The 26,573-nt window shown below is 47.9% G+C and overlaps 1 protein-coding gene across 2 annotated transcripts in view; it reads right to left on the reverse strand.

Annotated features, from left to right (window-relative positions):
* The window catches only part of PALS2 (protein associated with LIN7 2, MAGUK p55 family member), an 814,942-nt gene that overhangs the window by 110,927 nt on the left and 677,442 nt on the right, over window positions 1-26,573 (reverse strand). For both annotated transcript variants that reach the window (XM_085631658.1, XM_085631659.1), the window contains exon 11: window positions 12,982-13,184. In XM_085631658.1, coding sequence (XP_085487784.1) covers window positions 12,982-13,184 — 203 coding nt within the window. The remainder of the gene's footprint in view (window positions 1-12,981; window positions 13,185-26,573) is intronic.

The following is a 26,573-nucleotide window of genomic DNA, read 5'->3' on the forward strand; positions in this document are numbered from 1 at the left end:
TTAAAAGCAGTGTAATAACTCGCCTCCAGCAGTGATATCGGTTCAGGATTGCCAGATAAAGAAACGCTAAGTCTCCTACTCCCGGCTCAAGCCTCAGGAGTGTATGACCTTACTATCTTTATCTGGAGGTACCGCAGATGATGCTGCCCCAGTCTGGTTCTTCCGTGCTGCTGATGCGATGACCAAGTCAGGAGGAGGGTCAGCTCTCAGAAAGAGTGGGTCCTGCTCAGGAGCCTTGTACTTCCGCAACAAAGCTGCTCCCACCGATGCTGGAGTCAGGAATTTTTGAAGAGCGGGCGCTAGGAGATCCGGAACCAGGGGCAGCAGAGGCCTAGATGCAGATCTATGATGAAAGGTCTCGAAAATGACCAATGTGGAAGGGACAGAGACAGGCATCTCAATATTAAGTTTTGCAGCCCCTCTACACAAGACCTCGTTAAAGGTCACAATGTCATCAATAGGCGACACTCTACTCGGTGGTGAAGAAGAGAGAGTTGGAGAGTAGTCTGCTGTCGAAGGTCTGGAGTCTGAGGACGACGAAGAAGATCTGTGGCTTAGCCTTCTAGGACAGGGAGGCGAGTTCTTGAATACCGACTCCGAAGCGATCTTGATATACGCCTTCTCGAAGTTGGTGACCTTAGAGGCATGGCACGCTGCTTGTGTCACACAGACAAATGAACGGATTGTATGATCGGAGACCTTGACCTGCTAGGAGTATGATCCAGCCTGGAAATTCTCCGTATCTTCCACTCTCTTATGCTCCCCAGCCATCTCGGAGAGATGTTAGTTGGAGGAGCTGCAGCCGTTGGCAAGGTTTCAGGAGTAACTTGTACTATCCGGAGGTCTGGGGAAGAAGCAGCACTACTGGAGTTTACCACCTGGACATCCTGCGGCATGGATTTGTCCCTCGACATCGCCCTAGGTCTCTTGGCAGGAGGAGGCCCGTGACTGGACTGCGACGTCGATCTGGACCACGATGTTCTCTTCTCGGTGACGTATGCTTAGACGTCGACCTTCTCGGTGACGGATGCTTCGACGTTGACCTTTTTGGTGACGGATGCTTCGACGTTGACCTTTTTTCGACGTTGAGTGCCTCGGCGGCGATATCCTCATAGGCGATGTCAACCTCCTCGACGGCGATCGCCTGCAATATATATGACGCTCAGTTGGAGAATGACTGCGCCTTACCGGCATTGAGCTTCTCGGTGTCCGGCTCGACGTCGATGCTTGTGGCACTCTCGACGTCGCCACAGGTCCTCTCGGAGGCGGGCTGGTCTGTCGACGTTGAAAAGTCGACATCGAGCGACTCCCTCCCGCCGTCGTAGTCGAGCCAGAACTGGACCGCCTACGAGATGGTGTTGACGTCGGCCTGTGATGGGACTTCGTACCTGAAGTTGTTCACTTCTTCATTGAATGGTGCCTCGACGTCGACTTCGACGTTGAAGGAGAGCACAAGGGTACTTTCGACACCGATCTGTCCTTCGAAGGTGTATGGGACCGGTGTTTCCTCTTCTCACCCTTGTCTTTGCGCTCCAACCTTTTTTGAGAGGAGGGCTTCTTCGAGATGTTCTTCTCGACCACTTGCTGACTCCTTTCCTCTCTCCTGCATAGCATGCAGTTTGATTTTCTCCCTTTCACTAAGGGTTCTTCTTGAAAAGATTTTACAGTGGTAGCACTCTTATGGTCTGTGAGATGAAGGTAGAAAAGCAATACAGACCGAGTGTGGGTCTGATTTATCCATCTTTTTTCCACAGGCAGGGCACTTATTAAATAAGGCCAGCATTTTGACAGGAAAAAATGGACCAAATTCAGAAAAACAGCCAAATTTAGTACCCCAGGTACTAAAGACATCGAGTGAAACACAAAAAATTCACTTTAGAACAACAATTAGTGAGAAAAACCCACTAACTGACAAGCTCAATGCTCCAGGACCCTCACAGAAGGAGCCGGAAAAAAGAACTGACCTAACTGTCACCTGTGGTGCATGATGGGAGCCTGGGGGTTCCTGGAGGTCTTAAAGGCATGGCGTCAGTTTTTTCCAACTGTTCTATATGCAGCCTGTCTAGGCTAATCTGCCTCTATGATGTTGCCTTTTTACCTTTGAAAATAAAGGCTGTGTTTTCAAAGCAAACTGAAAGCAGTTTTTTCTCTGTATCATGAAAATATCATGATTTATAATTTCAAATGTAAAAGATTTACAATGCAATTGTGGCATATTTGAGCCTAGTAATAGGTATTTGGATATATATATATATATATATATATATATATATATATCCAAAACACAGTATTCCACCTGGGGCCAGCCGAACTCGCAGCGGGCGCAACCGGGAAGTGGTGGTGGAAACCACTTATTACACAGCAAAAACAAGGAGTTCATGGTACTCCCAAGGTCCGGTGCACTCACGGGGTATGTGTCGGCTATAAAACATCCGCAGACGCGTTTCTGGCTCTTGCCGTCATCAGTGCGGAAAAGCCGTCAATAAAAACATCCCCTCGCCTGCCGCTGTTAGAACGAAAACTCTGTGAGTGTCCCACATATGGTGAAGCACTCTAGCTTTGTATAAGCCACAACCTGAATAGGTCAACAGAGTCCGAAAGCGGCGGTTCAGCAGCCCAAATTGAATCCAAAACACAGTATTCCACCTGGGGCCAGCCGAACTCGCAGCGGGCGCAACCGGGAAGTGGTGGTGGAAACCACTTATTACACAGCAAAAACAAGGAGTTCATGGTACTCCCAAGGTCCGGTGCACTCACGGGGTATGTGTCGGCTATAAAACATCCGCAGACGCGTTTCTGGCTCTTGCCGTCATCAGTGCGGAAAAGCCGTCAATAAAAACATCCCCTCGCCTGCCGCTGTTAGAACGAAAACTCTGTGAGTGTCCCACATATGGTGAAGCACTCTAGCTTTGTATAAGCCACAACCTGAATAGGTCAACAGAGTCCGAAAGCGGCGGTTCAGCAGCCCAAATTGAATCCAAAACACAGTATTCCACCTGGGGCCAGCCGAACTCGCAGCGGGCGCAACCGCACTGATGACGGCAAGAGCCAGAAACGCGTCTGCGGATGTTTTATAGCCGACACATACCCCGTGAGTGCACCGGACCTTGGGAGTACCATGAACTCCTTGTTTTTGCTGTGTAATAAGTGGTTTCCACCACCACTTCCCGGTTGCGCCCGCTGCGAGTTCGGCTGGCCCCAGGTGGAATACTGTGTTTTGGATTCAATTTGGGCTGCTGAACCGCCGCTTTCGGACTCTGTTGACCTATTCAGGTTGTGGCTTATACAAAGCTAGAGTGCTTCACCATATGTGGGACACTCACAGAGTTTTCGTTCTAACAGCGGCAGGCGAGGGGATGTTTTTATTGACGGCTTTTCCGCACTGATGACGGCAAGAGCCAGAAACGCGTCTGCGGATGTTTTATAGCCGACACATACCCCGTGAGTGCACCGGACCTTGGGAGTACCATGAACTCCTTGTTTTTGCTGTGTAATAAGTGGTTTCCACCACCACTTCCCGGTTGCGCCCGCTGCGAGTTCGGCTGGCCCCAGGTGGAATACTGTGTTTTGGATTCAATTTGGGCTGCTGAACCGCCGCTTTCGGACTCTGTTGACCTATTCAGGTTGTGGCTTATACAAAGCTAGAGTGCTTCACCATATGTGGGACACTCACAGAGTTTTCGTTCTAACAGCGGCAGGCGAGGGGATGTTTTTATTGACGGCTTTTCCGCACTGATGACGGCAAGAGCCAGAAACGCGTCTGCGGATGTTTTATAGCCGACACATACCCCGTGAGTGCACCGGACCTTGGGAGTACCATGAACTCCTTGTTTTTGCTGTGTAATAAGTGGTTTCCACCACCACTTCCCGGTTGCGCCCGCTGCGAGTTCGGCTGGCCCCAGGTGGAATACTGTGTTTTGGATTCAATTTGGGCTGCTGAACCGCCGCTTTCGGACTCTGTTGACCTATTCAGGTTGTGGCTTATACAAAGCTAGAGTGCTTCACCATATGTGGGACACTCACAGAGTTTTCGTTCTAACAGCGGCAGGCGAGGGGATGTTTTTATTGACGGCTTTTCCGCACTGATGACGGCAAGAGCCAGAAACGCGTCTGCGGATGTTTTATAGCCGACACATACCCCGTGAGTGCACCGGACCTTGGGAGTACCATGAACTCCTTGTTTTTGCTGTGTAATAAGTGGTTTCCACCACCACTTCCCGGTTGCGCCCGCTGCGAGTTCGGCTGGCCCCAGGTGGAATACTGTGTTTTGGATTCAATTTGGGCTGCTGAACCGCCGCTTTCGGACTCTGTTGACCTATTCAGGTTGTGGCTTATACAAAGCTAGAGTGCTTCACCATATGTGGGACACTCACAGAGTTTTCGTTCTAACAGCGGCAGGCGAGGGGATGTTTTTATTGACGGCTTTTCCGCACTGATGACGGCAAGAGCCAGAAACGCGTCTGCGGATGTTTTATAGCCGACACATACCCCGTGAGTGCACCGGACCTTGGGAGTACCATGAACTCCTTGTTTTTGCTGTGTAATAAGTGGTTTCCACCACCACTTCCCGGTTGCGCCCGCTGCGAGTTCGGCTGGCCCCAGGTGGAATACTGTGTTTTGGATTCAATTTGGGCTGCTGAACCGCCGCTTTCGGACTCTGTTGACCTATTCAGGTTGTGGCTTATACAAAGCTAGAGTGCTTCACCATATGTGGGACACTCACAGAGTTTTCGTTCTAACAGCGGCAGGCGAGGGGATGTTTTTATTGACGGCTTTTCCGCACTGATGACGGCAAGAGCCAGAAACGCGTCTGCGGATGTTTTATAGCCGACACATACCCCGTGAGTGCACCGGACCTTGGGAGTACCATGAACTCCTTGTTTTTGCTGTGTAATAAGTGGTTTCCACCACCACTTCCCGGTTGCGCCCGCTGCGAGTTCGGCTGGCCCCAGGTGGAATACTGTGTTTTGGATTCAATTTGGGCTGCTGAACCGCCGCTTTCGGACTCTGTTGACCTATTCAGGTTGTGGCTTATACAAAGCTAGAGTGCTTCACCATATGTGGGACACTCACAGAGTTTTCGTTCTAACAGCGGCAGGCGAGGGGATGTTTTTATTGACGGCTTTTCCGCACTGATGACGGCAAGAGCCAGAAACGCGTCTGCGGATGTTTTATAGCCGACACATACCCCGTGAGTGCACCGGACCTTGGGAGTACCATGAACTCCTTGTTTTTGCTGTGTAATAAGTGGTTTCCACCACCACTTCCCGGTTGCGCCCGCTGCGAGTTCGGCTGGCCCCAGGTGGAATACTGTGTTTTGGATTCAATTTGGGCTGCTGAACCGCCGCTTTCGGACTCTGTTGACCTATTCAGGTTGTGGCTTATACAAAGCTAGAGTGCTTCACCATATGTGGGACACTCACAGAGTTTTCGTTCTAACAGCGGCAGGCGAGGGGATGTTTTTATTGACGGCTTTTCCGCACTGATGACGGCAAGAGCCAGAAACGCGTCTGCGGATGTTTTATAGCCGACACATACCCCGTGAGTGCACCGGACCTTGGGAGTACCATGAACTCCTTGTTTTTGCTGTGTAATAAGTGGTTTCCACCACCACTTCCCGGTTGCGCCCGCTGCGAGTTCGGCTGGCCCCAGGTGGAATACTGTGTTTTGGATTCAATTTGGGCTGCTGAACCGCCGCTTTCGGACTCTGTTGACCTATTCAGGTTGTGGCTTATACAAAGCTAGAGTGCTTCACCATATGTGGGACACTCACAGAGTTTTCGTTCTAACAGCGGCAGGCGAGGGGATGTTTTTATTGACGGCTTTTCCGCACTGATGACGGCAAGAGCCAGAAACGCGTCTGCGGATGTTTTATAGCCGACACATACCCCGTGAGTGCACCGGACCTTGGGAGTACCATGAACTCCTTGTTTTTGCTGTGTAATAAGTGGTTTCCACCACCACTTCCCGGTTGCGCCCGCTGCGAGTTCGGCTGGCCCCAGGTGGAATACTGTGTTTTGGATTCAATTTGGGCTGCTGAACCGCCGCTTTCGGACTCTGTTGACCTATTCAGGTTGTGGCTTATACAAAGCTAGAGTGCTTCACCATATGTGGGACACTCACAGAGTTTTCGTTCTAACAGCGGCAGGCGAGGGGATGTTTTTATTGACGGCTTTTCCGCACTGATGACGGCAAGAGCCAGAAACGCGTCTGCGGATGTTTTATAGCCGACACATACCCCGTGAGTGCACCGGACCTTGGGAGTACCATGAACTCCTTGTTTTTGCTGTGTAATAAGTGGTTTCCACCACCACTTCCCGGTTGCGCCCGCTGCGAGTTCGGCTGGCCCCAGGTGGAATACTGTGTTTTGGATTCAATTTGGGCTGCTGAACCGCCGCTTTCGGACTCTGTTGACCTATTCAGGTTGTGGCTTATACAAAGCTAGAGTGCTTCACCATATGTGGGACACTCACAGAGTTTTCGTTCTAACAGCGGCAGGCGAGGGGATGTTTTTATTGACGGCTTTTCCGCACTGATGACGGCAAGAGCCAGAAACGCGTCTGCGGATGTTTTATAGCCGACACATACCCCGTGAGTGCACCGGACCTTGGGAGTACCATGAACTCCTTGTTTTTGCTGTGTAATAAGTGGTTTCCACCACCACTTCCCGGTTGCGCCCGCTGCGAGTTCGGCTGGCCCCAGGTGGAATACTGTGTTTTGGATTCAATTTGGGCTGCTGAACCGCCGCTTTCGGACTCTGTTGACCTATTCAGGTTGTGGCTTATACAAAGCTAGAGTGCTTCACCATATGTGGGACACTCACAGAGTTTTCGTTCTAACAGCGGCAGGCGAGGGGATGTTTTTATTGACGGCTTTTCCGCACTGATGACGGCAAGAGCCAGAAACGCGTCTGCGGATGTTTTATAGCCGACACATACCCCGTGAGTGCACCGGACCTTGGGAGTACCATGAACTCCTTGTTTTTGCTGTGTAATAAGTGGTTTCCACCACCACTTCCCGGTTGCGCCCGCTGCGAGTTCGGCTGGCCCCAGGTGGAATACTGTGTTTTGGATTCAATTTGGGCTGCTGAACCGCCGCTTTCGGACTCTGTTGACCTATTCAGGTTGTGGCTTATACAAAGCTAGAGTGCTTCACCATATGTGGGACACTCACAGAGTTTTCGTTCTAACAGCGGCAGGCGAGGGGATGTTTTTATTGACGGCTTTTCCGCACTGATGACGGCAAGAGCCAGAAACGCGTCTGCGGATGTTTTATAGCCGACACATACCCCGTGAGTGCACCGGACCTTGGGAGTACCATGAACTCCTTGTTTTTGCTGTGTAATAAGTGGTTTCCACCACCACTTCCCGGTTGCGCCCGCTGCGAGTTCGGCTGGCCCCAGGTGGAATACTGTGTTTTGGATTCAATTTGGGCTGCTGAACCGCCGCTTTCGGACTCTGTTGACCTATTCAGGTTGTGGCTTATACAAAGCTAGAGTGCTTCACCATATGTGGGACACTCACAGAGTTTTCGTTCTAACAGCGGCAGGCGAGGGGATGTTTTTATTGACGGCTTTTCCGCACTGATGACGGCAAGAGCCAGAAACGCGTCTGCGGATGTTTTATAGCCGACACATACCCCGTGAGTGCACCGGACCTTGGGAGTACCATGAACTCCTTGTTTTTGCTGTGTAATAAGTGGTTTCCACCACCACTTCCCGGTTGCGCCCGCTGCGAGTTCGGCTGGCCCCAGGTGGAATACTGTGTTTTGGATTCAATTTGGGCTGCTGAACCGCCGCTTTCGGACTCTGTTGACCTATTCAGGTTGTGGCTTATACAAAGCTAGAGTGCTTCACCATATGTGGGACACTCACAGAGTTTTCGTTCTAACAGCGGCAGGCGAGGGGATGTTTTTATTGACGGCTTTTCCGCACTGATGACGGCAAGAGCCAGAAACGCGTCTGCGGATGTTTTATAGCCGACACATACCCCGTGAGTGCACCGGACCTTGGGAGTACCATGAACTCCTTGTTTTTGCTGTGTAATAAGTGGTTTCCACCACCACTTCCCGGTTGCGCCCGCTGCGAGTTCGGCTGGCCCCAGGTGGAATACTGTGTTTTGGATTCAATTTGGGCTGCTGAACCGCCGCTTTCGGACTCTGTTGACCTATTCAGGTTGTGGCTTATACAAAGCTAGAGTGCTTCACCATATGTGGGACACTCACAGAGTTTTCGTTCTAACAGCGGCAGGCGAGGGGATGTTTTTATTGACGGCTTTTCCGCACTGATGACGGCAAGAGCCAGAAACGCGTCTGCGGATGTTTTATAGCCGACACATACCCCGTGAGTGCACCGGACCTTGGGAGTACCATGAACTCCTTGTTTTTGCTGTGTAATAAGTGGTTTCCACCACCACTTCCCGGTTGCGCCCGCTGCGAGTTCGGCTGGCCCCAGGTGGAATACTGTGTTTTGGATTCAATTTGGGCTGCTGAACCGCCGCTTTCGGACTCTGTTGACCTATTCAGGTTGTGGCTTATACAAAGCTAGAGTGCTTCACCATATGTGGGACACTCACAGAGTTTTCGTTCTAACAGCGGCAGGCGAGGGGATGTTTTTATTGACGGCTTTTCCGCACTGATGACGGCAAGAGCCAGAAACGCGTCTGCGGATGTTTTATAGCCGACACATACCCCGTGAGTGCACCGGACCTTGGGAGTACCATGAACTCCTTGTTTTTGCTGTGTAATAAGTGGTTTCCACCACCACTTCCCGGTTGCGCCCGCTGCGAGTTCGGCTGGCCCCAGGTGGAATACTGTGTTTTGGATTCAATTTGGGCTGCTGAACCGCCGCTTTCGGACTCTGTTGACCTATTCAGGTTGTGGCTTATACAAAGCTAGAGTGCTTCACCATATGTGGGACACTCACAGAGTTTTCGTTCTAACAGCGGCAGGCGAGGGGATGTTTTTATTGACGGCTTTTCCGCACTGATGACGGCAAGAGCCAGAAACGCGTCTGCGGATGTTTTATAGCCGACACATACCCCGTGAGTGCACCGGACCTTGGGAGTACCATGAACTCCTTGTTTTTGCTGTGTAATAAGTGGTTTCCACCACCACTTCCCGGTTGCGCCCGCTGCGAGTTCGGCTGGCCCCAGGTGGAATACTGTGTTTTGGATTCAATTTGGGCTGCTGAACCGCCGCTTTCGGACTCTGTTGACCTATTCAGGTTGTGGCTTATATATATATATATATATATATATATATATATATATATATATATATATATATATATATATATATATATATATATATCCAGAATAGCAGGTAGCCCCAAAAGGAGTGAGGCCTCAGACACAAAATCGCTCACTGCATTTATTGGCGACTTGCAAGCAGGCAGCTTAACACAACAGAGTCATCGGTAAAGTTCACCGCCAGACGCGTTTCAGGAGTCCTTTCATCCCTTCCTCAGTGGCGTGTCTTCATGAATTGGAAGCAAAGTTCACTGCACACCTGTTTGTATTTAAACAGTCCGCCTTCAGTGGGCGGGGCCCTCTCGCGGCCTTCTGGTCGTTGTAGTGTGCAATTTAAATCCCCAGTGGGCAAGCTTGACAAACATGAAATTCAGTGACAATAGTGTTTTCCCATGTGGGTTGATGTCCCGTCCTGCCAGCAGCCTGCCCCGCTTTACAGTCGTCAATGTGAGCATCCAAGGCGGCTCCATCCTGCACATGGAACCGAAGCTTGCGTGTCTCCCGTTGCCGCCAGCACTCGTGGAAGCCGGCACGGACCCACTGTACCGCAGTGGGCCTCACCCCGCGGCTGGGCAACAGCCGAAATATATCCAGAATAGCAGGTAGCCCCAAAAGGAGTGAGGCCTCAGACACAAAATCGCTCACTGCATTTATTGGCGACTTGCAAGCAGGCAGCTTAACACAACAGAGTCATCGGTAAAGTTCACCGCCAGACGCGTTTCAGGAGTCCTTTCATCCCTTCCTCAGTGGCGTGTCTTCATGAATTGGAAGCAAAGTTCACTGCACACCTGTTTGTATTTAAACAGTCCGCCTTCAGTGGGCGGGGCCCTCTCGCGGCCTTCTGGTCGTTGTAGTGTGCAATTTAAATCCCCAGTGGGCAAGCTTGACAAACATGAAATTCAGTGACAATAGTGTTTACCCATGTGGGTTGATGTCCCGTCCTGCCAGCAGCCTGCCCCGCTTTACAGTCGTCAATGTGAGCATCCAAGGCGGCTCCATCCTGCACATGGAACCGAAGCTTGCGTGTCTCCCGTTGCCGCCAGCACTCGTGGAAGCCGGCACGGACCCACTGTACCGCAGTGGGCCTCACCCCGCGGCTGGGCAACAGCCGAAATATATCCAGAATAGCAGGTAGCCCCAAAAGGAGTGAGGCCTCAGACACAAAATCGCTCACTGCATTTATTGGCGACTTGCAAGCAGGCAGCTTAACACAACAGAGTCATCGGTAAAGTTCACCGCCAGACGCGTTTCAGGAGTCCTTTCATCCCTTCCTCAGTGGCGTGTCTTCATGAATTGGAAGCAAAGTTCACTGCACACCTGTTTGTATTTAAACAGTCCGCCTTCAGTGGGCGGGGCCCTCTCGCGGCCTTCTGGTCGTTGTAGTGTGCAATTTAAATCCCCAGTGGGCAAGCTTGACAAACATGAAATTCAGTGACAATAGTGTTTACCCATGTGGGTTGATGTCCCGTCCTGCCAGCAGCCTGCCCCGCTTTACAGTCGTCAATGTGAGCATCCAAGGCGGCTCCATCCTGCACATGGAACCGAAGCTTGCGTGTCTCCCGTTGCCGCCAGCACTCGTGGAAGCCGGCACGGACCCACTGTACCGCAGTGGGCCTCACCCCGCGGCTGGGCAACAGCCGAAATATATCCAGAATAGCAGGTAGCCCCAAAAGGAGTGAGGCCTCAGACACAAAATCGCTCACTGCATTTATTGGCGACTTGCAAGCAGGCAGCTTAACACAACAGAGTCATCGGTAAAGTTCACCGCCAGACGCGTTTCAGGAGTCCTTTCATCCCTTCCTCAGTGGCGATATGTATATATACACATACATATCATTTGTTATTTCTCTGGGGTCCCTGCATGTGGGTGGGCGGGCCTATTCAGTGCTTATGACTATTGAGGAGTATCCCCTGGAAGAGAACCGTGGTGCTTCCGCCCCACCAATCTTGCAGTACCACCGCTCTATATACCATCAGAGAAAAGCTGGTTTTACACTAGCACAGACTCAGCAAAATTTTGCTGCCATAAACATTTGACCGGACAGCCTGTCTGCCACAGGACCGTCAGGTCAAAGCGACAGTCATTCCATCGAAGGAGAGACAACTGCCACTCATTTGTCCACCTAAGTAGAGAAAATACACCATGGACACCTCCACGTGCAGGGACAAAACTCCAGTTTTGGGAAAAAACAAAACACTTTGCCTAACAGGCATATCACATATGTTGGCTGCTTTGCAAAGTTTAGTATCTACTTTGGAGCCACAGCATGAGCAGCTCCACTGAAGTTAGAGATCCCGACCCAACTGACCGGGATCTCTAAATATGGTGGGCAGCCCTCCATCAGGGCAGTGGAGGCCAAAGCCTCCTTGTGGACCTACCGATTGCCTCTAAATGAGCCTCCAAGTCTCTAGCACAAACGAGGCTTAATATAGTGGGGGTAATTGTTATAAATAGAGCACGATATGGTATGTGAAGATGGCTTACAAGGTACTAGTTCAAAATGTGGTAGGGCCAGACAACTGCACCTCTTACATTTGAGAAAATGTCTACTAGGCATATTACGAAAAATCAATAGTGCTTACAACCTCCGTGATTTGGGCTGGGCACGAAGCCTTGGGCTGACAATAAGCCTGTCATTTCATAGTGATTATCGGGATAAAGGGTTGGGAATGACAGGTGAGTGGGGCCGTGCTTGGTATGATGTGTGTTGTAGGAATGTAGCAGTGCATAGAACGTTTGTCCCTTAGGGTGATGTAGAGACCAGAGGGAGAGAAAAGGATCAGATAAACTATGAGCTTAATGACAGAATGGAAAAGCAGAACGGTTATGAGGTTGTTAGACTGCCAGTTTTGAGCTAACAGTAAGTAGGCCGACACATTCTGAGACGTAAAATAATAATGCAGCCCTCCCGTTTTTCTAATAAGTACTGAATACCAGCAGACAGTGGTTAAAACGTATTGAACTATTGTGTGAACACTAGAGGCAGTCAAGATGCTGTCTCCAAACTGCACTAAACCTCTCTTCTAGTCTGTCAGTGGACCAAGTATGATCTGGCCATTAGGGATTGTAACTGTGCTGGGGGGAGTTCAGGCTACAAAACCTGCTCAGGGACTCTCTTGACTAGAAAGGGACTCTCTCGATTAGAGAGTTAACACAGTGTGCACGTTTCGCTAATTAAAAAAATACCTACCATTCTGGTGCCTTACATCTCATTAAGTGAGCAGGAATATACGCCAAATGTTGACAGTAATTCCCTGAGAGGGAAGCTGGGCAGATCAAGGAATTGGGTGAGGAGAGGGACAATATGTAGGACAAGTACAAATTACCACAATAATGTGTGGGTGCAAAATAAAGGTGAGAAAATACCAATATACACCCTTTGCAGTATATACTTGCCTACCATTATTGGTGTCTGGCATCTCCTTGTGTCAGGAGTATGAACCAGGTACTGACAGAGGCCAAAGAGGGAAGCTGGGCTAACCAAGACAGTGGCAGTCTAGAGGAGCTAAACGTGTCATTGGTGGTAGTACCAGTGCCAATTATTACTTTAATGGCGGGGTGTAAAATTAAGATGAAAACTAGGAGAAAACAGAGTAGTAAAACATTGGTGATATTTAGGGTTTTAATGCAATAGTAAATTTATTTTAAGTTCTTGAGATTAACAGTATGCATTACTTTTTATTGAGAGATTAGCAAGTGTTACCAATTTATGATGATCCCCACAAACCATACCTGAGGATTCACATCCAAAATACATGTCCTTCCAGTGTGAATAACTTCATGGATGGAGTCAATTTTGGTACCATAAAGATTGCCTTCATACTCTCCATGTTCTAAATATCTGCCATTTTTAATATCAGTCTCCATTTCAGATCGTGAAACAAATTTGTATGCCTGCCCGTCTTTTTCATCTTCTCGTGGCTTTCGTGATGTAACTAGATAAAATGTACATATAAAAAAGAAATTTAATATGAAATGTTGCTGAAAAAAACTCTGACAATATGTCATACCAACATAGGAAGCAGGTATTTGTTGAATCAAATATACTTCTTTCAAAGCAGGATCCTTAAAACAGATTAGTTCACACATAAATAAGCATCACCACAATTAATGCAAAAAAACTCACACGCAAGCGCACACACCACACACAGAGGAGAGAAAATGTGAGTGAGTAAAAGGAGTGTGTTTTGTTAACTACCAAGCGAATACATTGCTTGTTACCCTCTAAAATGTCATAGCCATCTACTGGGTATAGCGCAGGTTTAATTTCATAGCTTAAAAAGTACTACTTTGCTGACTGCAAGTTCCACTATGCAGTGTCATAATTGTGTCAGCGGCAGAGCTATAAAGCAATAGAGTTTGCCAAGGAAATCCTTGAAGCTGCTTGTTTTATAAATTAGCAAAACTTCCTGTATGGGAATCTCATTAAATAAGAACAGGTTACTTACCTGCAATTCCTCAAAGCTGGCACCCTTCACCAATTCATTTTCTTGAATTATTCCCAATCAGCCTGAGAGTAATTTGTAGTCAATGCTGACATAGCAGCATACAAGTACACTAAAACTACTAGTTATTACCTAGCCACCTTATTATGTGCCCCAAAAGGATATGCATAGAGCTCAACCCTGAGCTCAAAACTCACCGGAGTAAATAATGCCACAGTCTCACTAAAGAGAAGGTTGCATTGCATGTAAATCTATGAAATACACCAATATTGGACAACTGTAGTTAAAGATAAGTAGCTTTCTCCTCAATAGATTCAACTGCGTGAACTGTGAAGAACAAAGCAGTACATGAGAAAACAGAGGGGGGGGGGGGGGCTTTGGCGGGGCGGATGGAGGATGAGAATCACCTTAAGCGAGCAGGTTTCGAAGCACTGCCTGTCCCACTTTCGACTGGGCTCTGCACTGTTCTTCCTAGCAACAGTGCTGCGTGAAGGCATCAGTCATCCTACAAATGGTCGCTCTGTGGATTTCCATGGATATACCAATGGAGCCCTGGTCACGGAGTCCTGACCCCATGACAACTGAACACTGAATCCTAGGCAGCAGTGATGCAGGATACAATTTATTTAGTTAAACATTGCTTTAACAATGTTTTGTCCTTGGTTGCCTGACCAAAAGCTACGAAAAGATGGTTAGATTGGCTGAAGTATTTAGTCTTTTGCAGGTAGAATTTTAAACATCTTTTGATGTCAAGTGAATGTAGCAACTTCTCAGTTGCAGTAGCCAGATGCTGAAAAAGTGGAACTTCAAAGCCCTGTCCAATTTTAGACCTCAATGGTTTTGTTCTAGAACATCGGAGAGGCTAATATAGTTTGCAGCAAGAGAGCGATATCATTATGAATCCAATGTTTCACACAAGTATGTAAAACTATAATCGCAAATATTTCATTTCTCAGCTCTAATTTTCATTCATCTGGGAATTAGTATTTCTGACCAATGTTTCTTTCAAGCCCCGTTTCCTATACGTCGAGCATATAGCAAATAACGCCACCCTTTAATTCACCAAATGTACTACTTGAGAAATTTTGAGACTATTCCAATCTAAGTAAATACAATGGCAATATTACATTTGCTTTGCATTCAGCAACAATTGGGGCAATATTCGATCAAAGTATGCCTTTGTGGGGAATTCTTCCTCAAGTTGAACAATCTCTGCTTTGCATTTGCTGGACATTGTTGGTCATGCAGTGCCGTGACGCAAGCACTTTATTCATATTTACTGCAGCGGCTTTGCTTGAAAACGTACTTCTCAAGGGCTCACCGAACAAGTTAGTGAACTGATATTAAAACAAGCATTGGAAATGCAATAGATGTCGCCTTTGATTAAGTTAAAGCCATTTGCTTTGCTAATGGTATTGTATAGCAAAGCAAATGGCTTTAACTTAGTGAAAGGCGGGACCCTATTGCATTTTTAATGCTTGTTATGTCAGTGCCCCTTAAGCACTGTCACCCGTTCTGGAAGTACCGGTATGTCACAGGAACTTCCTGCAGTTCTAAAAGTATGGTCAGAAATCCAATGAACGCCAAGTGTATTTACGTGAACTGAATGAAGATGCTGTCCGTCGTTGTACAGGAACAGGGGATATGGTCAGTCATTCTACCAAAGGTAAAGGAAGACGAGGGCAGTAAGTCCACAGATGAAAATAAGACATCAGAGACTCTATAGGCTCATACAAGGTGACAACATTTCGGTAGGTGCAGTCGTGGTTCTCAAGACAAGACGCAAGTATGATGTCAATGGATTCAAAGGTCCGATTGTCAAATGTTGTAGAGGCACTGTCACATGAGGTCTCTGGGTCTCGCAGCCAAACCCCTGCATAAGCCCCCTTACCTGTGCCTCTGCTTCTCCGCCAGGCCCATGGAGGCTTCACCAGGGTGGGCGCTCCCACAGAGGAGCTCCAGGAACAGCAGCGCACAACCCTGGGATGGGCACATGTTCCGGCTCATGGCAGCAAAGAGGGGGCTAAGCCCTCAGGGCAATACGTTTTTTTCTGGGTTCCTTCTTCCTTCGCAAGAGCGTCTCGCACAGGAGTGGCTCAGCCGGTCTCTTGAAGAGTCGGGGGGAAGAAACCCTGCGCGTAGCTCCATTCCCGGAGATTGTGTTCATCCTGTTTGGTTTACAAAATGCCGCTGGCACAGCTTGCTGATCCCTGATAGAAGATGGCCATAGAGAACCTGGAAGGCAGTGAGGTGAGCCTGTAAGATAGACATCACGCTCTGCAGTTGGGCTTTATAGGCGGCGGTGCCCTTGCTGCGTAATGCTCTACTTGCAAGGCAGACCTTTCTCAATGTGTCAGCCGCACCCCGTCCGGTCTCCAGCAGCATTGGGGCGCTAGAATCCGAGACTCGAACCTGGTTACCCAGCTTCAAAAATCGGTAGCTCTGGCCATTAGGCCACATTAGTTGTGCTTTGCAGTGTCACACAACCACACCACAAGCTGTCACACAGTCAGGGTACTGTATCACCGCCCCTTACCGTCCACACCGCAGCTGCACACTGCGCCGTCACACAGCTAGTGCTCTATATCCTGGGCAGCACTGTCCCTCCGTACAGCAGAGGCTCATACTGTTCCGAGGCCTGGGCACGTACCCCAGCTGCACCCTGCAGAGTCACAGCGCTATACCCCGCGCTGCCCTTCTGCACGGCTCACTGTCCCACGACCTGCCTGACCAGACGACAGATGCACCGTGCAGGGTCACAGAGACAGGGCGCTGTACCCCAAGGGGTATGTAAACCAACTTCACTATGTAACATTATGTGGTTAGGTTGTTGTGTAGAAACTCGGTCAAGAGAACTGTAAGAAGTGACAGCGGGGGTGTGTACTCGCGGTACAAACTGATGAAACGCCCTAACTTGTTTTATGGTGTGTTAACGACGCACCCACCTTGTTGGCTTTTTATGCCTTTGGGGACGATGTGTCTTGTTGTAAATGTCCCTTCAGCTGAGTTTTCGTTTGTGGACGCTGCCCGCCCGCCAAGAGAGGCCTAGTTTTGCATCTATGGCCTGTATGGTGCAGGAAACGGGGGTAGACCCACACCAGGCCCGGAAGAACAAGAGCATTTTTTGAATTTTTACCGGGATGCTTTCCCCGAGCGTGCGGTACCCCTTCCACCGCAGTGTTTCTCTTGGAGAGGAGCGAGTGTGTTTGTGATCCGTGTGTGTGTGAAATGTTCATTGTCCCTGCTCACTGGGCAGTTTTTGTTAGTGCGTCGCGGCTGTTTGTCCCATGTGGCGAGCAAACTGAAATTCCACGAAGACGTGTGCAATGTTGTTATGCTGCTGTTCCCTTTGTCGTTGGGTCTGTGGGAGTGTTCTTGCCACAAAGTGTGTGTTTACAGTGTACATTTCTTGTCTCGAGAGACAATTGTCAGCTATGTCTATTTCGATCACCAGCTCCACCAATCGTTAAGAGTCACTGCCCCATTAGTAGTCCAAAGAACCACACAATGCTACCTTGCCGTAATTCTCTTACCTGGACGCCGATTCAATGTTTCCCTTTCCTCGTGTGCAAACAACGCTATCCCGCTGCCTTTACAAATACACGGGGCTCCACCCCCAACTAATTAACACGGAAGGGACTGTGGCAGCTAAGGCGGCCGATTTCCTGCATCTGTCTTTTTCGCAGCATACCAGTAGCGCAAATCCTGGGAGGGGGCGCGCTTTTAATAGAGGATTCGTAACGCGCTTGATCGCCCACACAAAAAACAAGAGAGATGTGCGCATAAATGAAATATCTGTAGAGTCAAGTGTTCATTCCTGTTCTTCTGCATTGCTTGTGCTTCTCTTGCATTCATCGTTCAACCCCCACTGCTCCCCAGTCCGCTTTCACTTTCGTCCTTTACGAAAGCTTTCTTGTCTTTATGGGGCCATGTGTTTCAAACAAAGATAAGAAAAGCTGTTACCACAAACGTAGAGGAACAGAGCCAGTCCAACTGGGACGGCTCTAAACGAGAAAAGTGTACGTCACTAGACGCTCTTTTCCAATGGCTGGCCACTGTTTAGCATAAACGGTGACGCCAGCCAATGGAAAAGAGGGGCGGGGCTTAAAGCCCACTAGAGAAATCTACCCTAAAACATTAAATCTCGCCAGCGAGACTGCGCATGTCTGCGCAGCCTACGCTAGCCGAGACCTAAAAAACTGTAAACCGCCACATGCTGACTAAACCGTAACAGAGAACGCTGTTAAGTGAAGCACCCACTTGTGTGTTTCTATGAACCTCATCCCTAGATAACCACAGTTTTCACCTTTAGTATGCACTATTGATAGAACAAAATGGACCATAAGTCAGGGTCTTGGATTTACAGGTTTCAGGTGTTTTTTTCTTGATTCCTACTTGTGTTGGCACCCTCGTTCTCATGGCAGACCTTTACCTTGGTCTCAGAATCGCACAGTTAGTTTAACATGAAAAAACAGCAGGTTGAATACCCATGCTGTTCGAATTAGGCCACAGGTGCTGCCCAATAACCAAGTAAACCGCGGTTTAGTAATCAATCTTGCATGACTGGAGTTTTCTACCTTCATTTAGGGATTTATTGCAAAATTATATCCTGCGTCGATGTAATGATTTATTTGCAAACGTAGTACCGAGATTTCTCATTTATGTAGCACCATTTGGATGTCAAGCCTTGGCAAGTATATGTCCCCCACATGAGGAAGTCTGGAGGGAATTACCATGTTTGAGAAAACAATTGCGAAAAATCTGGCAAACGTCAGGTTCAGCATGTTCTACCAGCCTGCCAGTGAGAGCAACAATGGATTCTTTACGACGTACAGAATTAGAAGATATATAGGGTTTTATACTTTCTATATGGTAGGGAGTTTGATAACACGTCATCAAATGACCAGTGCACTGCAATTCTTGAATTTATGTCAGGACCGGAGGTTTCGGATTATGCATTATTTTCTTCATTTTATTAGCTACACAGCCAATCATTATTTATCATCAAACATTCTGGGGCTACAGTCCCATGAGCCCCAAACAAGAAACAGGCCATCAGTAGCCATACATCTTCTCTATGAAAAACATCCCACAAGGTGAAACGATCACTCTTTCTTCGCTGCGCAGCAGCTAGAGGCAAGTGCTTTCGTTATGGGTGTTAATGGAGTGAGACATATGCTTTTGTGATTGCTTATTGGCCAACAGTGTTTAATTGAGCGCTTGATAGTTTCGCCTTCCCTGTCCCGCTGCGACTGACAGTCTGGCTCTACGGGGACAGAGAACTACCCCAAGGCAGTCACCGGCGCTAAGAGGATCTGTTGGTGAGCATGGATATTTTCTAAACTCCTGTTTCGCGGAGGCTGCCAACTCGGCTGCGCATGGGGAGCTTCCTAGAAGCAGCTCTGGGTCCGCTCGACCTTCTCTCAGTGTGGCCGCGCGCTATTAGTGAAGCTCCACCAGAGGGTGCTCGTGCTGCACCTATGAGCTGAGCGCACAGTGTCTCGTTCTTTTGTAAACGTCTCAAAACTGAAAGTGAGGTGGAAAACCAGTGGAGCAAGTATAATAACATCGGGGGATTTCTTCAAGATATAAGGGCATTTTGGTTTAGCGGTTCAGATCTACAGTATTTAATTTGTCTCTGCTGCGAGTCAACACAGTGCGTGAATGCTGTATTTGTCCAGGTGCAGCCAAGGGCGTGATTAAGGACAGGTGACATTCATCATCACAGCTGCCTCGGTGCTTTCCGCCATACCAGTTTAAATATATTTACATCACAATTAACACTGGCAGGTGCGAGTAGAAAGGCTGAGACTGGGAGCCTGCTGGATGACCAGGTGGCCCTATCTCTTGATGAGGAATCTGTTGATGCGATAGAGTCGGATATTCGGATCCCTACAGAGGGTAGTTACTGTCAGTCTCTCCTGCACTGGAACGGTACTGTAACTGCAACAAATGATGGATGGAATGCTGAATGTTTCAAACATTCTCCCCAAGTCAAGAGGATCTGGGTTAAATCCATCGATCTTTTGCCCACTATGCCACCCCAGTTTGGACCCAGCCATATGCAAATCAGTCTTGACCCTGTGCCTCATGGGAACAGCCCAGACCGAACTGCCAGTCCAGGTCCTCCCTGGACTGGAAACAAGCATCCTGGGACCGGTTTTGGGTATGTCACCCTTCATCAGCCAGGCTAGCTTGAATCCAGTGGCACAGTGAGCAAGGGACCCACGTCTAGGCACGCAGATCCCGATGCTAGCGACAAAGCTCTCGTGAATCCACTCCCGGGGGAAGGTGGGCACTCATGAGACCCGTTGACCCTCAAGGCAGTCCAGGAAGCCAAGGACAATCCAAAACGAAAGGGCTTACTAAGTCTCCTTCCGCCAACGCCTTGGAACGGCCTTCCTGAAAAGGAATATGTTGTCCTTAGAGCACACCAGAGCTTGATTTGTTCCGGACCATACCCTGGAGAGGAAGATTCAGTCCCAATGAGGAACCTTGAGGATGTGGAAGACCTGAAAGAAGTGTCAGGATGACTAACCAGGCCCTAGCAGACCATGGCAGTCCCAAAAGACCCAGGGTGGAGGGGGACAGTCGGCCCCCTTGGGGAATAAGTCAGGGTCCAAGGAGCCGGCAGTTCAGATAAAACCAGACTATCATCCGCACTCTGCAGAATGGATCACGGGGGACAAGGTGGCTTAATATGTCAGTAGTCGGATAAGGAAGCCACTAGACAAAGAGTTCAATGGCATTCTGAAGGCGTAGTGTCTGAGGCCTTCCCAGGCAGGTAAGATTGCTCTAATCCAGGAAATCAATGGCAAGATGGCCAGGGCGCAACTAGACCTGAACTTCGGGGGCATGGGGGGCTAACACTACCAGCCAGGGCTGGCCCCAGCACTGGTCGCACACAGTGCAACAGCCTTTTTTTGCGCCCCCTCCCACATTTCCTCCTTCTCCATGAATTCCCCCACTACCAATCACCAACAATGCACCTCATCTCTCTATAGCACCTTTCTGACAAACATTTCATTTTTTTATTACGCTACTCATAGTTTACTCACACTCAGTTCTGTGAGTTTGCATGGTACACGTTTTTTGTAGCAGGCACATTAACCCTCTGCGTTGTGTGGGTGGCAGGAGTGCATGGTGAGCGATGCAACAGTGTGAGAGTAGGGTAAGAGGAGTGACTACAGTGTGAGTGAGGTGACCATATGAATTTGGGTGAGGATGTAAGTGCAGAGTGGGACGAATGAATGCATGGTTAGTGATGGGCTTGTTTGGATGAGATTGCAGACTGAGCAGTGAGGGGGACAGTGAGTGAAGTGTCACATGAGTGCAGGGTGAATAAGTGTGCTCGTGTGAGTGCATGGTGAGGTACAAGGTGAACAGTGCAAGTGCATTCTAAGTGCAGAGTGATCACTGTGAGTGCAGGATGAGTGGGTGAATAGTGTGAGGACATGGTGATCAGTGTGAGAGCATTGTGATCGCCGTGAGTGCATGGTGAGTGTGAAAGTGAAGGGCGAGAATGAAGATTAAGTTGTCTGAATGCAGGGTGCATTCCCAAACACTTGAAGTAACTTAGCTTGTTATTGATGGAGGAGTAGGGTTTCAGATAGAAGTTAAACTATTGCTATTATGGCATTAATCAGGGATCTAGGGTGGAGGGAATAAATGTGTTGATCCTGCAACAAACTTCCAGTCTTATGATTAGGGTTGCTTGCCAGCTTATTATTTTGATGTCCCAGACGGTATTTAAATAAGAAGTCACCTAACGCTGTATTTTCAGTACTAATATGTGCATACTTCGAACAGGAAATATAAATAGAAAGCACTTTTAACTGCTGTAGGGCTGCCTGAATGATCCATGACTGATAATTAAAGGGAACAAAAACAGAAAAGTCACTTTACAAATGAATGCATATTTTTTTATTTACAACCCTATTTAGTGTCAAGATGAGGTCTTTGCAGGCTCTTTAAACAACACATGGCTGGCATTTTTCTTCTGGCAACCCTACTTTATATTCCTTTTCATGAAATGCATTCTCACACTACAAAATACAAATGTAAGGAATAGGCAGAGTGGGGGTCCAGGAAGTACTGAAACCAGAAAAAAACTAAGCCTCAGTAACTAGTTTGCCAATGTCTTTAAGATATGCTGTCTAGCAGTGTGGCTGCTGTGCAGCATGTTTAAGTCATAATTGGAGATATCTCTGGTGAGTCGGTGGAAAACAGCGCTATTTGCACAGCTCCTGGGTGCCTTGAGTTGCACTTCGCACTTTTGCCATGGTCCCTGGCAGAGCCCTTATCACTCGAGAGGAGGTCCCGCAGCCCGGGAGATCTCTGGTGAGTCGGTGGAAAACAGCGCTATTTGCACAGCCACTGGGCGCCTTGACTTGCACTTCGCACTTTTGCCACGGTCCCTGGCGGAGCCCTTATCACTCGAGAGGAGGACCAGCAGCGCGGGAGATCTCTGGTGAGTCAGTGGAAAACAGCGCTATTTGCACAGCCCCTGGGCGCCTTGACTTGCACTTCGCACTTTTGCCACGGTCCCTGGCGGAGCCCTTATCACTCGAGAGGAGGTCCCGCAGCCCGGGAGATATCTGGTGAGTCGGTGGAAAACAGCGCTATTTGCACAGCCCCTGGGCGCCTTGACTTGCACTTCGCACTTTTGCCACGGTCCCTGGCAGAGCCCTTATCACTCGAGAGGAGGTCCCGCAGCGCGGGACGCGCGGGCTCGGCCCGGGCGAAGACCGGGCCAAGACGGGCCCGTCTTAGCCCGTCATAGCCAGGAGTAGACTGGGCTGGGCCACAGACATTGGCTGTTTTGATTCTATATGCTCGAACTTCTGTCAGATAAAACCTTTTCATTCACAACGTCACTATTTTAACCATTGCCCTTGATGTAATAGTTTGTGCTTATGACTTATAGTACTCCGTTCAATGCCTATTGCATATTGTCTGTCACACTGGTTTTATTACCTAATTTGAAAACGAAATACTAAATTTTGTTTTGTTTTTTAGATACTGAATCCCCCCCAAGTGGTATTGTCCTGCATTGTTAGATTAGCTGCCTCTAGGTTTCTGTGTTAACCTAAGTAAAATGGTGAAAAGAAAGGCCACAAGCTCACAGCCTAAGAAGCAGCTCAAATCGGGGGAGGGACCATGCGTCTCTATTCTAAATGATTTAACGGGCGCAATGGGAGCTTTGGAGGAGCAAATTGTGTCAGTGGAAGAAGCCATCTCCCGCGACAATACGGTTGGCACAGCCGGTTCTGGGGACGTACTCCCGAATGCGAATAAACAAACATTATATGATCTTAATGTTGAAAGTAATGGGTGCGTTTTGAATATTTCAGATCATGTCTCCTTTATCGAGCAGGACGTAGAGTTTCAGCCACCCACTAAACGTACAAAAAATCCGATTTCAACCCTAGATACAGAGGCAGAAACCACTGCTAGGACTAAGGTGATTACGCAGAAGGTAGCAAAAAAGGAAATTAATAAGCCCCCTTCAAAACCCAAAAAAGTAATCCGGGGAACTGAGTCAACTCCCCCACATGTATTCACTCAGAACAATGTGACGTTAATAAAAACCAAAATTGAGGCCATGGATACTTTAAGTAATATTATAACAAGGCTTGGTGCGATTGAAGAGTTACTATCTAACCATTCCAAATCTCTGAAAACTATTGAAGCACCAATATTAAATTCTGGCGCCATTAAATCTAGGTCTTTTAAGGATCAGCTAAAACCCATACCAAACCCAGGGAGCACACAGTTGAACCTTGGACATATTGGTGACCATGCTCCAGCCCCCCAGGATAGTATCATAAATCAATTACCCTGTAGGCAAACCATGACGAATAATTGCATAGATGGTAATCGACGTAATGTAGTTCCAGCCGTAAATTCAGAGCATGAATTAACCGCTCCTCTACTGGATTTACCACCTGCTGCTATCCCATATACAGTGATTTTGATTAACGTTCCAAGATTGAGAAATGATGTCTATGAACCATGGTATGGGTTAAGAAATAAGTCTTTAGCCTGGTTGGGTACTAGGGTAGGCGCAACGGACAGACTGTTTGCGGAGTTCAAAATGGCAAGAAGGGTAAGCTGGGTAGGAAGAGATATAAAAGAAATACCAGGCGAGTGTGTGATCTTGAATTTTAAAACCCCGCAATTTGTACACTGGATATTGAGCAAAACGGAACATCACTCCATGGCCCCAGGCAATATCAGTGTGGTTCCTTTGGGCTTCTTTTATAAGCCTAGTGTGTTGGATAAAAGGGCCCCAATCATGGAACATGGTGCCAGATACTCTGTACAAACACACAATCGCTATGAGCTCCTACCTTCTTTAGAAGAAGTAGATTGACGTAGTAGCATGGTTAAAATGGGGGGTAACTTGATTCAAGATCTCGTGTGGTGCTACATGATAAAGTAACCCATTTGGCGGACCCCATAAAAAAAAATTCTATACTAAATTATACCCATAACGAGGCCTGGGGAAATAGAACCCGTAAGGCTTTTATTATGCCTTCTCTGCCTATTACAACTGGCAGTACTGGTTCTGATTTTACGACCCCTAAAATGCCGCCTGAGACTATTACGACTAACAACAACCCTCATGAGGTACAGAAGTTTTTATCTGCCAGTGCGAACATTGCGTCAATCTCTAGCTCAGGGTCTACACCCATCCCACAAAATCATTCTTCTTCACTGATACCTTCAATAACTCCAGAAAATAGTTGTGGGGGTGATAACGTCAGAACTAGACCTGAGGGAGTTCAAATTGTTTATTGGAACATTGCGGGCTTAAAATCGAAGTTGCTAAATGATATATGGCTGGATTTTATAAGGAATTTTGAAATCCTTTGTTTACAGGAAACTTGGTCAGTAGAGACCATTCACTTAGAAGGATATAGAACTTTCTTTACCCCAGCAGTTCCATCTCCCTGTGGTAGAGCGAAGGGAGGTCTCTGTATATACATTTCAAACTTGTTGAATTATGACAAATGTAACTTTTTCGATGGTCCCTATTATCAAGTTATGTGTTTAACTTGTGATTCACTTATAATGCTGATTATAGTCAATTTTTACAACAACGTCCCACAGTTACAGTTTGCAAGTAACCTGAAGTCTTTGATGGACAGACTAGTATGGCTTCAGGATTCTACGGACAAGGACGTTGTTATTTTGTGGGGGGGAGATTTTAATTGTTCATGATGTCAATATACAGGAAAAGGGATTTGTGGCTTAACGCATGACAACAATGACGAAGAATGTCCTCCGCACTTTGTTCATACAATACAAGGGGACCTTTTTAACAATATGCTATTAACACAGGACATGGGCTTTGGTAAGATGCTAATAACTCCCATGAGATTCTTTCGCCCAACTTTTAACGGTCGTGGAGGTTTGTTGTCTAATACACATTCTTTTAGGGTAACGAATTTTCAAACACACGACTTCGTTCTAAGTGATCATTTCCCACTAAGTATAAGTTTGATGATACAATGCCAACGTACAAGAAAGAAGGATAGAAATATTAACAATGTTGATAACATTAAACTCAGTAGGCAGAATGGATATGCACTAAGTTGGGAGAGTGTGAACCAAGAAGAACTTATAGGCAAAATAGTCCGAGATTGTTACGATAATATTGTGCACTGTCTGAACGATCAGGGTGATCAAAGAGATATCGTGGAGAATTTTGCAGTAATTGCAGCATCCATTAAGAAGGCCCTTTTCGTTGAAACTAACAGAAGTAAACCCAGGAAGTTAGGATGGCTCGATCATCTGTGCACCCAAGCATATTCAAAGCTGAAGTATGCGCTCCATGCTATAAATAAAAATCAAATTGACATTAGTAAAGCAAGGAGGGAGTACAAATTGGTGCTGAAAAATAGGAAAAACGAGCTAAAAAGGGAAATGTGGTCAGCATTGCATGAGGCATCGGTGTTGCGTGACTCGTCAGCTTTCTGGAAGGCCGTTAATGCCCCGTTTTTGGTCGATATAGACAGGGCCAATATAGAGATAGCAATCCCTGAACAAGACTGGATCAGACATTATACAAATCTCTATAACTGTCCAACTGTCGCCTCGGACGTATCAGGGCTATTGGCAACTGAGCCGCTATCCCAGGGGCCAGAATCCCAAAAGCATTTGGTTTTTGACCTTCAGGAAGTAATTGACGCTATACTAGTTAGTCAAGGGGGTAAGGCACCAGGGCCGGACGGCATCCCAGTAGATCTTTTTAAATATAATCTCGAGCTGTGGGGACCGCTTTTAACATTATTGTTTAATGCATGTAGTTTGTATGGTCTCCCGCCAACTTGGTCAGTTTCTATTTTGGTCCCCATTTTCAAAAAAGGAGATAGAGCTAACCCGGCTTGTTATCGCCCTATTTCCCTGTTAGACTTGTTAGAAGGGGACCTCAGAGGGGCCCGGAGGGGGCCCTGACTGCCCTGGGACCCACCCTCAAAGTATCGTAGCCGGGCACTGGCGGGAGACTCCGCAGGGGAGGAATCTCGTATCTAGGATCGTACACTCGGCACCACACGACAAAGACACCACACCGAGGGTTCTTAGGATTCAAGCTTTATCAAATCGAAGTGGTAGGATCTTTATGATCAGCAAGGCAGATATTTACAAGCAGAGCATGGGCTCACAGAGTCTTGGCGGGGGTAGGAGGTAGCGGGAGAGTCATTGGGGGGATATGGATCAAATGCAGGAGCGTACCCGGCGCACAGCTCACAATCCTCGAGCTGGGGGATACGCTTGTCGACGTGGGGTCCGGCGGGACCAAAGAGAGTCTGGGGGAGCCGCGAGTCACTCAGCAGGCTCAAGCACAAGTTCGGAGGTCTTACGATCTTCAGG

Source organism: Triturus cristatus, chromosome 10 (genome assembly GCF_964204655.1).
Source record: "Triturus cristatus chromosome 10, aTriCri1.1, whole genome shotgun sequence".
NCBI lineage: Eukaryota > Metazoa > Chordata > Amphibia > Caudata > Salamandridae > Triturus > Triturus cristatus.